The following is an 11,826-nucleotide window of genomic DNA, read 5'->3' as shown; positions in this document are numbered from 1 at the left end:
AAAATATAAATAATAGCCCATCTGCTTAATTTAGAAGAGGGTGTTTCAAGTACATATGCTTACTGTGGTAAATATAATAAATTTTTATTGATGTTCCAAAGCGGCATAAGTGTAATGTATTGCTGTCCTTAGGAGTTTATGCCAATATGGTGAGTGTTTTTTTGCAAAGAGAACTGTTTACAAGCAGCTAAATTTGTCTTTCTTGTAACAAGGGGAAAAGTGCGGTTACTTTCTTTCAGCCAGCTGACCGGCAGTGCGCAGCAACAGGTTGCATCGGTGCAACCCGAGAAAACTCCGGCCCTTCTACCAGTTTCTCTGGCATTTAAGTAACTATTATTTAATGCCTCCATGTGCCTTCAGAAACCATCTGATGACTGCAGACTGTAAAATTAAGCACTGAGGCATTTGATAAATTCAGCTGTGGTGCAGTGACAGGATGCCACGTGTATAAAAAGCTCATTCATAAAATATTCCCAGTACTAAACATCACACTGATAATTGCTGTTGGTGTCAAAACATATTGAAAGCAACTGAGAACAACAGCAACTCTGCCTTGGAAACGGTATGCCTGAAATCACAGAGCGGAGAAAATGCTGGCTGAAGCCTCCATCTGTCTGCAGAGTCAAATTTCATGCTCTCTTTCTTTGAGCTTTTTAGAGCAGTGCATAAAAGGTTCTCACATCACCAAGTACTATACAAAGACTTGGAAGCAGAGGTGCGAAACGTAATGCTGCCAGACTCTAGATCTGGAAAAACATCCTGCTACTCTCTCTGGCTCACCAGTGGAAAAGTCTGAGTTTTCTGAGTTGTATGGGGGACACTTCTTGCCTGACTGGTGGAGTTGTTTTTTAGGAGCGGGGTGTAGAGCTCCAGCATACAAAGACATTATGGATAATTTCATGCTCCTGATTATTTAGGAAGAACTTGGAGCTCCTATCTGTTCCAGTGAGATTCTACATCAGAGCACCAAGTAAAGTTTATGACTACATGGATGAGCAACTTTCTAGAGGAGATCCCTGAATACAACTGAAAGAGCACTGGTGGATGAATTACTGTGAGCTAGATTAGATTGTCCGCCTGACCTCATAAATGGTTTCCTGGGAAAATGGTCAAATTTTCCCACATACCCTCCTAAACCTTTGTGGAAGAGCTGAAGTTGTTACAGATGAGTATGAACACATGGAAGACTATTAGGAATGAGATTTCATTAAAGTTCATTTGTGTAGAAGGAAGCATCTCAGTATTTTTGGTAATATTTTACATGACAAAGGTCACATCTTATTGATTATCTTGTGTCATTCATAACTCCTTTTGATCGTTCTTTTTTCTTTTTAACAGTGAAGACAAGCTGTTTTTCAAGCTACCTGAAGTGTAAATCTGACAGGTATAATTTTTTTTATTGGTCTGGGATGTCTTATAATGCAGTTTGTTTAATTAAAATAAACAAGATAAGTTTGATCTAACTTTGTATTGTTTAACCGTAAAACAATCGGGATGTAAAACAACGATTCGGACTTTCTGGATTAAGACTCAATTTCCCTAAATCCTTTGCGCTAATACTGACGTCATCCACATTGTGCTTCATTGTTTTTCCATTGGTTAAAACCAGAAAGGAGGCGGTTCAAGGTTTACACAAGAATATAACATCCTGTCTGTGAAGTTTGCCAAAGCAACGTGGAAAAAACAGTAGAGTGAATAAATGTCTCTTCAAATTAAAAGCATGAAGGAACAAACGTAATATTTAGCCAGGGAGGATAAGGGAAAGTGTTTTATGCTTATTTTTCTTGATTAAAATATGTAAAGATTTATAGAAGGTTAAAGTGCATTACATGTGACATTAGAACCACTGGGATACAGACGATCAGTTTGTATTACTAACCAAATAAAAAAAGTCTACAAAGCACCAAGTTAAAGGAAATAAAAGTCTAACATCCAATAAAATGTTTTATTGTAGCACTAAGCTACTTCAAAGATGTTTGAGTGTACATCTTTGTACACCTGAAGAGCAGATGTAACCTGGTTATTTTTCATCTTCAGATGATTATAAACAGAACTTTTATATAGTTTTTAGTTTTTATATACAGAACTGGAACTTTATTTTTTGCTTTTTGGCATATAAATGCCCACATTGTAGAGGTGTGTCAAATGTTTTAAATTAAATCACTTTGCTTTTCCTGTAAGGCGATTCAAAATTAATATTCTTCCTATTGAAATGTAGAGTATTGTCACTTGTCCTAGAGAGCATGTGTCAAACTCAAGGCCCAGGGGCAAAATCTGGCCCACCGTAGCTTTTTAAGTGCCCCTCTAGACTCCAAATCAAGAAGTCCTTCCAGTTTTTCATAAATCCATAAAATTCATGCAAAATTCACACAAAATCTACATTTTTTTCTGATTTTGCAGCAAATTTTTATCAAAATTGGCCAAAACCATTAAGTGACTGCTGCCTCAGCCGTACTTAATGTCAAATTATAGTCTGTGATCAATACGGTGATGATTGATAAAAAGTCCCATTTAACATCATACATTAGCATAAATATAGTAAAAATGATTTAGATTTTTGATTTGGCCCAAAATGACAATGAGTGACGCTCCTGTCCTAGAGGACCATTAAATAGGCACAGAACCTGAGATTAATATTGTGTTCACAAAAAAAATCATCGGGAAAAGGCGAATAACACTTATTGATATTTTAAATAATGTCACTGCATATGGCTACTTGAGGTCTCGGCAGCACTGACCGCAAACTTCACTTACCTTGGGCAAGCCCTGGCTACAGCAATTTAAATTATTCCATATTAGCTTTAAGAATTTTTTTTAAAAAATCGTAAATTTGAATTTGCAGGCTTTTAATCTGAAATCCAGGCGGTTCTAGTTGTCTCAGTAACAACTTAGGACGCACGTCCCGCCGGTGAACATGGACGTGTCGGGGACAGTGCATGCGGACTGAATGACTTGCACAATAAACTCAGTAGGTTGTGTTGTTGTGTTTGCGGATGCTGGACGTTTAGAGCAGCTGCTGGTCAGAGGAGATGTTGTGGACATCAGCGGCTCAGAGAGGACCCGTGGGGCTCCTCCTGCGGTGCTGGTCCCTCACATCCTGTCACACAGCTGTCACTACGCCCCGGTGCACCCTGCTTGCTTCGCGGTACTTTTCTAGCTCTTACCCAGCAAAGGCACCGACACATGACGGGGTGGAGGCGTCGCCCCTGCGGCAATGGGCCCTGGACGTCAGCCCCTTCACCACAGTGAGAGCCCGGTTGGGCTGCAACATCTGCGTCCGTCCGCTGGACGTGCACGCCTACTCCGAGGCAAACCGAGCCCTGATCTCGGTCCACGGTCCAGACAGTGACCAGGGGGACTACACGGAGGACCTGCACGTCCACTACGATGGACAGAGCCAGGAGCTGCTCATCTCAGCTGAGAAGGTGAACAGCAGCGTCACGATTGAGATGGACGCACCAATCAAAACTAGTGAGTTTTTGCAATAGCGACTTAGCTGCACATACAAACACGGAGTCCGTGCATAATGAACCTGCGTGCTTTCGACAGATCTCTTCATCACTACTGAAGGAGGAGGCAACGTGCAAGTGAAGAAGATGGAGAGTGATGTCTGCAAAGTGCAAACAGAAAAGGGCAGCTGTTTACTTCACTCTGTTAAAGTTGGTATTTCCTCATAGATAGATTTAACCAAAAAATATCAAAGTCTTAGGAAAGCAGAAAAACGTGACACAGCTAACTTGGATATATTAGCTAAAAATTGTACTCAAGTACCATTCAGTACAAGAATATAGTATTTGGTAGCAATATAAAGTGTTTGTTATTCATTTGACCTGAAAATGCTACAACAGGCCTAAAAATGGCACCAATATAGTTTGTTAAAAACAAGAAGCCTCAGTTTAGCATAAACTGTAGGTGTGTGTTTGTATCTGAGGCATTTTTGGGTTAAAACATTCTTGCTGTTTGTTCAGTGACATACCTGGAGGTGGGTAGAGTGGCCAAAATCTGACTAAAGTAAGAGTAATGTTAGTTTAAAATAATATTTATTATAAGTAAAGAGTATGGCATGAGAAAATTACTTATAGTAGTACTTATTTTTCAGAAAGTAAATGCATTTAGTTACCACTCACCAGATTAAGCCAAAAGAAGTTTGGCCTCTTTTGGCTCTGTACTGATTTTTATCCCTTAAAATAGTCAAAATAATCATGTGAAGAATTGATATGCATCAGTTTTATAATCAGTAATTGTGTTAAACCTTCAAATATCTGACACTGGCTTCATCCTCTTGTTATATCTCAGGCACATCAAGTCGAGGTCAGGTCCCAAGGCGGACATGTTACAGGTTTGGGCACCATCCATGGTAACGTGGACATCAGCACAAAGGGAGACAGCGTAAGTAGGACAGGGTTTCTGCAGCTCTTCGGTCTTATTCTTGGCAGCCATTAGGGGGCAGCAGCATCCTATTGCAGCCGTCAGCAGCAGTGAGTTGAATGCTGTGTGTTCTGATCTGAAGTGGTGTGTGTTTACATCTGAGTGCGGTCACCTGAGGTCTCGTTTTGCAGGTGGTTGATGTCAAGAAGCTTCAAGGCACAAGGATGAACATTTCCACAGAGCATGGAGCTCTGAAGGTCAAAGCCGTCTATGCCGAGTCCAGCTGCGTGTTCTCCTGCTCGGGGAGAGTAGAACTGGGTCATGTGCACGGTGCGAAAACATCTCTCACTTCTACTCGTACATGTATGCATAAAGGGTGCCTGGCTGGATTGCCATTTTCTTTCTTCTTGGCACGGTTCCATTTGATTTGTTGAGTCCAGGAATAGTAGCTTTCCTCTTAATTAATTCTCCTACCAGAGCGTTGGGTCTTTGCTCCTCAGAATAACGCTCCCTTCCACCTGCCTGTTAGCTTAGCTGGACGGCCATGCCTTGGTCGACATACTCCGTTGGCACAGTTATGTGTGACACCTGATTTTATTTAGGGGTCTCGGAGTAAGGGTGTTTAAATAAAACGCAGCCAAAAATTTTACTCAAGGAAAAGTAGCACTACTTCAACATATTTTTACTCAAGTAAAAGCAAAAAGTAGCAATTTAAGAGATTACTCAAGTAAGAGCAAAAAAGTATTTGTTATAAAAGCTACTGAAGTACCGAGTAACTGATCAAATTATCAGTCATTTAATTTGATGTTTTGGTACATCATCAAATGGACCAAAATATGGAAAAACATTTTTTAGAAAATTTGGAACTTTAAGTATCAAAATGAAAATAATTCACATAAATAAAATAATTACAAAATCAGGCAAAAGAAAAATTTTTCCAGATAATTTTTTTCCGTATGAAACTTTAGCAAAAACTGCAGGTGCAAATTTGTTCTTCGTTTAGTTAAGTTACTCATAGAGGGTCAAGTATCCAGACATTTTACTCAAATAATAGCTAAACTTCATAATAAAATTACTCAACAGTACAAAGTGTATCCCAAAAATGTATTCAGGTAAACATAACTGAGTAAATGTAACTAGTTACTACCCAAATCTGGTAATTTGTTTTCCTTATTTTGTTAATCTTATAAGCATTATCCAAATAATCTGCCCAAAATCTGTTAATATAAATATATTCTACATTATTTAAAACAGTGAGACTTCACTAACTTAAATCACACAAACGTTGAAAACCTGTAAACCAGTGTTTCTCAACCCTGGTCCTCATGTTTTAGATGTGCCTCTATTCCAGAACAGCTGATTCAAATGATTGCATGACCATCAAGTACTGCAGAAGCCTGTTAATCACCCAGAGATACAATTCAGGTGTGTGACAGAAGGGAAATACCTAAAACATGCAGGACAGGGGGGCGGTGAGGACCAGTGTTGAGAAACACTGCTGTAAACCAAAGATGCCAGATTTGACCGCACAGATGTTGATCTAGGCCAGAGTTTCTCTACTCCAGTCCTCAGCGGCCACTGCACCGCATATTTCCTCTTCCACAACACCTGATTCAAATGACTGCCTGACCTCTGCATGCCACAAAGTCCTGCAAAGTCCTGTTAATCCACCACTTATTCAAATCAGGTGTGTGGCAGGAGGGAAACGCCTAAAACATGCAAGGCAGGGCTCCTTCCGGACCGGACCTGAGAAACGCTGATCTATGACAACCTTCACCAGACTTATTGATCTTAAGGGTTAAAATAATGCTCGAAGAAACGTCTTCGTCACAAAAACAACTGTTGCCTTTAGGAGTTTCTAGTACATTCTCGTCCACAGCTGCTTTAGGTTAAATCTCTTGGTAAAGCTGAGCCATAAGGAATCTCGGGCTCAGATCCAGGCGCAGTTGATTTAAGCACAATGTGGTCCCAATTTACCACAAACCTTTCAACTATTTCGCTTTAAGATGGCTATAAAGTCAAGATGGCTGTAAAATGTGACAGCGTTGATCACCAACAACCCTGTGAAATATTTAATAAATAAAATTGATTGGGTAAGAATTTCATTGTATTCCTGAGTGTGAATTTCAGTTGTGTAATGTTATGATGTGTTTGTGTTTGAAGAACTCAGATATTTATTTTCTATTCAGTGTAGTGAAGGTAGTGATGAGGCTATCTAATCCCAATTTCTTTTTTGTAATTCATTATAGGTAACACCACAGTGGAGAACGAGTCTGGGGACACAGTTGTTGGTAAGCAGGCAGGCGGGCTGGCTGCACACTGACCCCATGCACGGTCTCTTAACGGAGTCTGAGGCTTGCTTTGTTCCTGCAGATGGTTCAAATAGTTTCCTGAAGGTTTCGTCTGTCAGCGGAAGCATTGATGTCTACGTGGGAGACGGTGGTACCGCTGACCTCAACACTAGGGACGGTAAGTACGCCGAGGACAGAGCCCAGTTTGTCCCTGTACTCCTGGTTTTGTTTTAATCTTTGCGTCATGTAGGAGCGGTGAGTGTGCGCGTCCCGTCTTCGCTTAGAGCTGGTGTAAACCTCTGCGGCGTGGCGGTGAACGTCAGCCCAGAGGTTCTTCTGCACGACGAACAAAGACGCACCGCAGACGGCCGGACCACACTGACTGGTGAGCTCCAGTCGTTGTTTCTTCATCCGATAGTGACATGAAAACCTCCAACCAGTAAATGAAACATGACATTAGTGCGTTTGTCTCAGGCTGTATGAGTGGAGAGCCTCCTGTTGACCAGTGGGTCAAAGCTCGGGCGGACAGAGGATCTGTCCAGCTGAGGACACAAAGCTGGCTCGAGTCCCTGAAGCTCAGGAGCTAAGTGACGGGACGCATCGTGATGTTCTCAGGGGCGTAAACGTCAAGATCGGATATTAATACAACGGCAACAGCTGAATGTCATTCACCTCTGTCTTCACCTCTGTCAATGTGCTGTAAATACTTAAGAAATACACCTTTTAATTTAAAGTGTCTTTTGAATTGAATGCTCTTCATGTCGGATCACACAATCATTGTATTGTGACTGTGTGTATTTAGCATTTTACATGATTAAAAAGGTATTTTAATAAAATAGGTTCTTTAATCACTCAATGAAACAATTACTGGTAGCTTTAAAAAATCCCTTTAAAATCAATGTAACAGGCATGTTTGAGTAAAGAACAAGGCGTGGAGCACATGTCATTGTTGCTGCACAGTTTTTTACTTTATATAAGTAAATTAACACTTTTTGTTAAATGTTAAACTTTATTTGTCTCATTAACAGTTTATGCTCTTTAGAAGTTGTTAAACATTTCTTCTGTGAAAGGGCACAAAATAACAATTCAGTAAAAAAAAAAAATATATATATATATATCTCCAAAAATAGACTGAAAGGGTTTAGACCTGCAATATTACCATGACAAAGGCAGGTCAATCATAACCTGGTTTAAAAATATTAGTGAAAATAAAAACACTTAAATATTTAAAGACATTTAGAAAAGCTCCTAAATTGATGGTTGGAGTGACCAGAAACAGGGGGCCTCAAATTTCTGTCCCTGATGTTGGTCTGCAGCTTTTAGGTGCGCCTCTGCTTCATCCCACCTGGATGAAATAATTGAGTCGTTTAGCAGGACTCTGTAGCTTCCAGTTGCCAGCTGAGGAGGCAGTTCAACCGTTCAGGTAGGTTGCATGAAGTATGCACCTAAAAGTCACAGGACACCGGACTTTGAGAACCAAATCTTGCGACCTCTGCTTAAAGGTAATCATTCCTTCAGGTTGTTCTGTTTCCAAACAGAATTTTGATCTTTCCGGACGGAATTGCTGCTCATGCACACAAGTCCCTCTCTCTCATCCATGCATCGTTATCCTTCGGGGCCATTGCAAACTTGTGTGCATTACAATCAAACCAGGTGGAAGGTCTGTCGCTGCTGTACTCCCAGTGCGAGACGCGTTTTTGCAGTTTTACGGCAGCCTCCCTTTAAAAAGAAAAAAAGGACATTTGCTAGATAAGCTCTTGCAAAGAGTGTAAATGTCGAGACTTTTTGACTTTTAATGTACCATGAGATGCCTGTGCAGTTGTTTATTCTGATGGTATTAAGTGGAGGAGAAATCTTTCTTAGGTTTTTAAGAGAGCGATCGGTGAGGAGTCTGCAGTCGCTCATGTCGAGTTCTAGCAGGTACTGACAGCCAGTGGTCAGATACACGATCGCCATATCCGTCATCTGAACACAAACAGAATGAGGAACTGTAGCGGCGAAAGAACGATCATATTTAATACTCTGTGTGCATCCGAGTGTTGAGAAGAAGTGTCTCCTCACACGTTGCAGATCAAACTTTAGCATTAGCAAAGAAAATCTGAATAAATACAAAATGTATTTTTCACATATGAAGTCAACCTGACTACGTGAAAAATTTGTTAAAAATGTTGTGTGGATTGGTAAGAAGAGCTGTACATCCATTTAAATCTGGGTTAAAAACTAACATCACATATCAGAAAAAAAAACACAAACATTGTGGGATTGTGTGGAACTGCTGTGCTGCTTCAAAATCTGGATAATATTGATGGAACCAGGAAATCCTGAAGAATAATGTCAAAGCACATCAGCAAGTCCACTTTTAAACATCTGAAACATAAAACAAGGTTGTGGGGCAGCCTAGTCAAAGTTTGGATTTAAATGGGAAGCAGTAGCAAGATCTTAGTTATTCATGGCCTTAAAGACTCCAGTTTGGCTGGTTTAGAAGAATCCTCCAAAGTTCCTCCACAGAGATGCAAAAGACTCACTAACATAAGAAATGCTTGACGGCTGTTGACACCAAGAGCCAGATGGCTGATTTTAGGAGAGTCCCGATACCAGATTTTTCCAGACTGAGTAAGTCCACTTCAGTTCAGGTACTTGCCGATGCCGAGTACCGATAACAAGTTGGTACTTAAACGTCACACAATACATTTATTTAGAACAGAGTGGCCCTTTTTCTTTTTAAGTCTGCAATCCCTTTGACTGTTTCAACAAATCATAAATAGAGCATGACACACGGATTGTTCCATCTGTAAATAGTTGATCAAATTACTTGTTCAGACGCGTTTTCTCGTTTTGACAGCTTGGCTAAGCACAAAGGTTCAATCTGCTTGTTTACTATCCTCTGTGTTTTCCTTGAAATAACTCCAAACTCGACATTTTGGCCACTCTCCCGCCATCTAACTTCAGAAAAGTGATATCGTTTTGGAGTATCGGCTTGTTTTTACAGGTATGAGTCCCAGTACTTGATGCTGGTATCCAGCCAGATACCAATACCAGTATCAGTATTGGGACGCCACGAGTTGACTTACAGAGAAATGACTTTTTTCCACACAGGGTGACGCTGGGTTGAATAGCGTCTGACTGCAGCTTTTTCGTATTTGCTCAGGTTTTCTTCATTTAATATCAAACCATTTTTTTTTATTTGAAAAACTTAAAAAAGAAGCAAAAACTGAAGAATTTCTGTTAGGAGAAAAATACAAACACTTTACTCTATATGCAGATGCAAACTGAACCTGTGGACATGCTGCCATCTTCAGTCTGAGGAGACTCCTGCAGTAAAGTGAAATGGCACCGATTGCTGCATCAGTCAGAGCTGGACATTGGGAAATGTCAATGTGCTCCAGATCTCTCATGTTGTCGCACAGCTTCTGCCCGGAAGGAGAATAAGAAGGCATAACAAGGGGTATAAGACCGTACTGATATCTTTCCTTTCTCACATCTGCTTCTAATAGAAAGGGAGAGATGATTCTACAAAACAAAAATCCTGAAGGAAATAAACCTGAGGCCTGAAAGATGTGTACCTCTATGCCCATATCGGTGACGAATACACACTTGGCAACTATAATCTTCTTTAGCCGTATCTTCTTAAGTGAACCCAGTCCCTGAAATGGAGAACACCGTTACAGTCATCAAGACGGAGAACATGCAGCGTGGTTCAGTACCTGATCACGGATGTTGCAGCCAGTCAGGTCCAGAGACTGGATGGAGCTGCCGTTCAGGTAATCCAAAGCCTGGTCCGTTACCTTCTCACAGTAACTCAAATTAAGGTGGAACAGTTTCTGCAACCTAATAAGTTGTTCCCCAAACACAAAAATGCAACATTTAACTTTTTTTTTCGTGCAGGTCATGAAGGCAAATATAGGGAAAATGTAGTTTAACTATGAGGATAGGATGAGCTCTGTAGTTAAATCCTGCTAAATACCTTCGTGTAATCCTCTTGATGGAGAACTCGGTAATGAGGCCGCACTGACTGATGCTAAGATGTTGCAGTTTATTTGCTGAGGAACCTTCAGTCAAGTATTTGATGCCAACATCACTCACCCTGAAAGACACGATGGAAAACGCTGCGATGTAATACTGTCGATTCAGCAAATGAAGCCAACACAACCTCCACCCACCTGCTGCAGAGTGAAATATCCAGATAATTCAAGTGTCTGAGGGAGGACACATATTTCATGCCTTCATCGGTCATTCCAGGACAGTCTACCACGTGGAGCTTGCTGAGAGCAGTGGATAAGCCACACAGGGCCTCCCAGCTCACCTCAGTTACTTGGTTGTTGCCTAAAGCACACACGAACAGGTTCCTGCACCAGTGTTTAACATCCACACATGGCTAAGAGAGAAAAAAACATCAGCGGGATGCAAAATGGTCTCACCCTCTATACCGAAACTCTTCAGATCGGATACTTTTGCGATTATTTTGAGGGCGATGTCGGACAGGAGAGGACAGCCCAGCAGAGAGATGGAGGACAGACTGCAACATCTGGCAAGTAGGCCCTGGTAGAAAAAATAAATCAATAAATAAAACACCTTGCAAAAATATTCATACCCTCTGACTTATAAAGTCGCATTACAGAATCAATCTTTTAGATTTTATAAGAAAAACCAACAAGTGAAGTGGAAGAAAATGAAACACAGTTAAAAGAAAAGTTCAGCATTAATTTGTATTCATACCCCAATTACCTTTAATAGTCTGAAATTAAATCCAATTTGTGAATAGTTTCAGTATAAATGTAGATGTTCTGTGAACGCCTCAAAGGTTCTCTAGAGAACAACTGTGAGCAAACATCGTCATGAAGACCAGGACACACAGCAGTCAGGTCTGGGATAAAGTGGAGAAGTTTAAATCCTTAATAAACATCTTTGAACAGATGAGTTTTTAATCGATCTGACAATAGAATATTACAACTTCAAAGCAACCAAAACATTCGTTCCACTACATCTGACAGCCCACAAAGGAGGAGCATGAATTTGAGAAGGAACAAAGAGGCCCTTAGTAACTCTGGAGGAGCTGCACAGAGTCGCTGCTCAGGTGGACAGTACAACTATTAGCTGTGCATGATACGAATTTGGAGAGAAAAAATCCATTGTTGGGGGAAAAAAAGCCATAAGTATTTTTTGCATT

General features: G+C 40.6%; 2 protein-coding genes across 2 annotated transcripts; one reads left to right on the top strand and one right to left on the bottom strand.

The window, feature by feature from the left end:
• The first annotated feature begins 2,917 nt into the window (after positions 1–2,917).
• On the top strand, positions 2,918–7,508 carry fam185a (family with sequence similarity 185 member A). The gene is made up of 9 exons (XM_015057919.1): positions 2,918–2,938; positions 2,973–3,471; positions 3,550–3,659; positions 4,297–4,389; positions 4,560–4,698; positions 6,618–6,659; positions 6,742–6,837; positions 6,910–7,044; positions 7,134–7,508. Exons 2-9 carry the CDS (start codon positions 3,030–3,032, stop codon positions 7,244–7,246), a joined length of 1,170 nt encoding a protein of 389 aa, XP_014913405.1. The 5' UTR covers positions 2,918–2,938; positions 2,973–3,029; the 3' UTR covers positions 7,247–7,508.
• Positions 7,509–7,654: 146 nt separating this feature from the next.
• LOC106963148 (F-box/LRR-repeat protein 13-like) lies at positions 7,655–11,257 on the bottom strand (the record flags this gene model as incomplete). The annotated part of the gene is made up of 8 exons (XM_015057895.1): positions 7,655–8,378; positions 8,461–8,624; positions 9,935–10,069; positions 10,223–10,303; positions 10,364–10,487; positions 10,624–10,743; positions 10,820–10,982; positions 11,078–11,257. Coding segments are annotated over 8 exons (1,118 nt in total), but the record flags the coding sequence as incomplete, so codon positions are not given.
• Between the last annotated feature and the right edge of the window lie 569 nt (positions 11,258–11,826).

Source organism: Poecilia latipinna, unplaced genomic scaffold, assembly GCF_001443285.1.
Source record: "Poecilia latipinna isolate Pla-1442-1.1 unplaced genomic scaffold, P_latipinna-1.0 Scaffold1499, whole genome shotgun sequence".
In the NCBI taxonomy this organism is placed as follows: Eukaryota; Metazoa; Chordata; class Actinopteri; order Cyprinodontiformes; family Poeciliidae; genus Poecilia; species Poecilia latipinna.
The sequence above is the reverse complement of the archived record's forward strand: the minus strand, read 5'-3'. Positions and strand labels throughout refer to the sequence as shown.

Coding starts and splice junctions, on each gene's coding strand:
- fam185a (XM_015057919.1), top strand. CDS start 3,030: ATGTTGTGGACATCAGCGGCTCAGAGAGGACCCGTGGGGCTCCTCCTG. Junction 3,472..3,549: donor GGACGCACCAATCAAAACTA/GTGAGTTTTTGC, acceptor TGCTTTCGACAG/ATCTCTTCATCACTACTGAA. Junction 3,660..4,296: donor GTTTACTTCACTCTGTTAAA/GTTGGTATTTCC, acceptor GTTATATCTCAG/GCACATCAAGTCGAGGTCAG.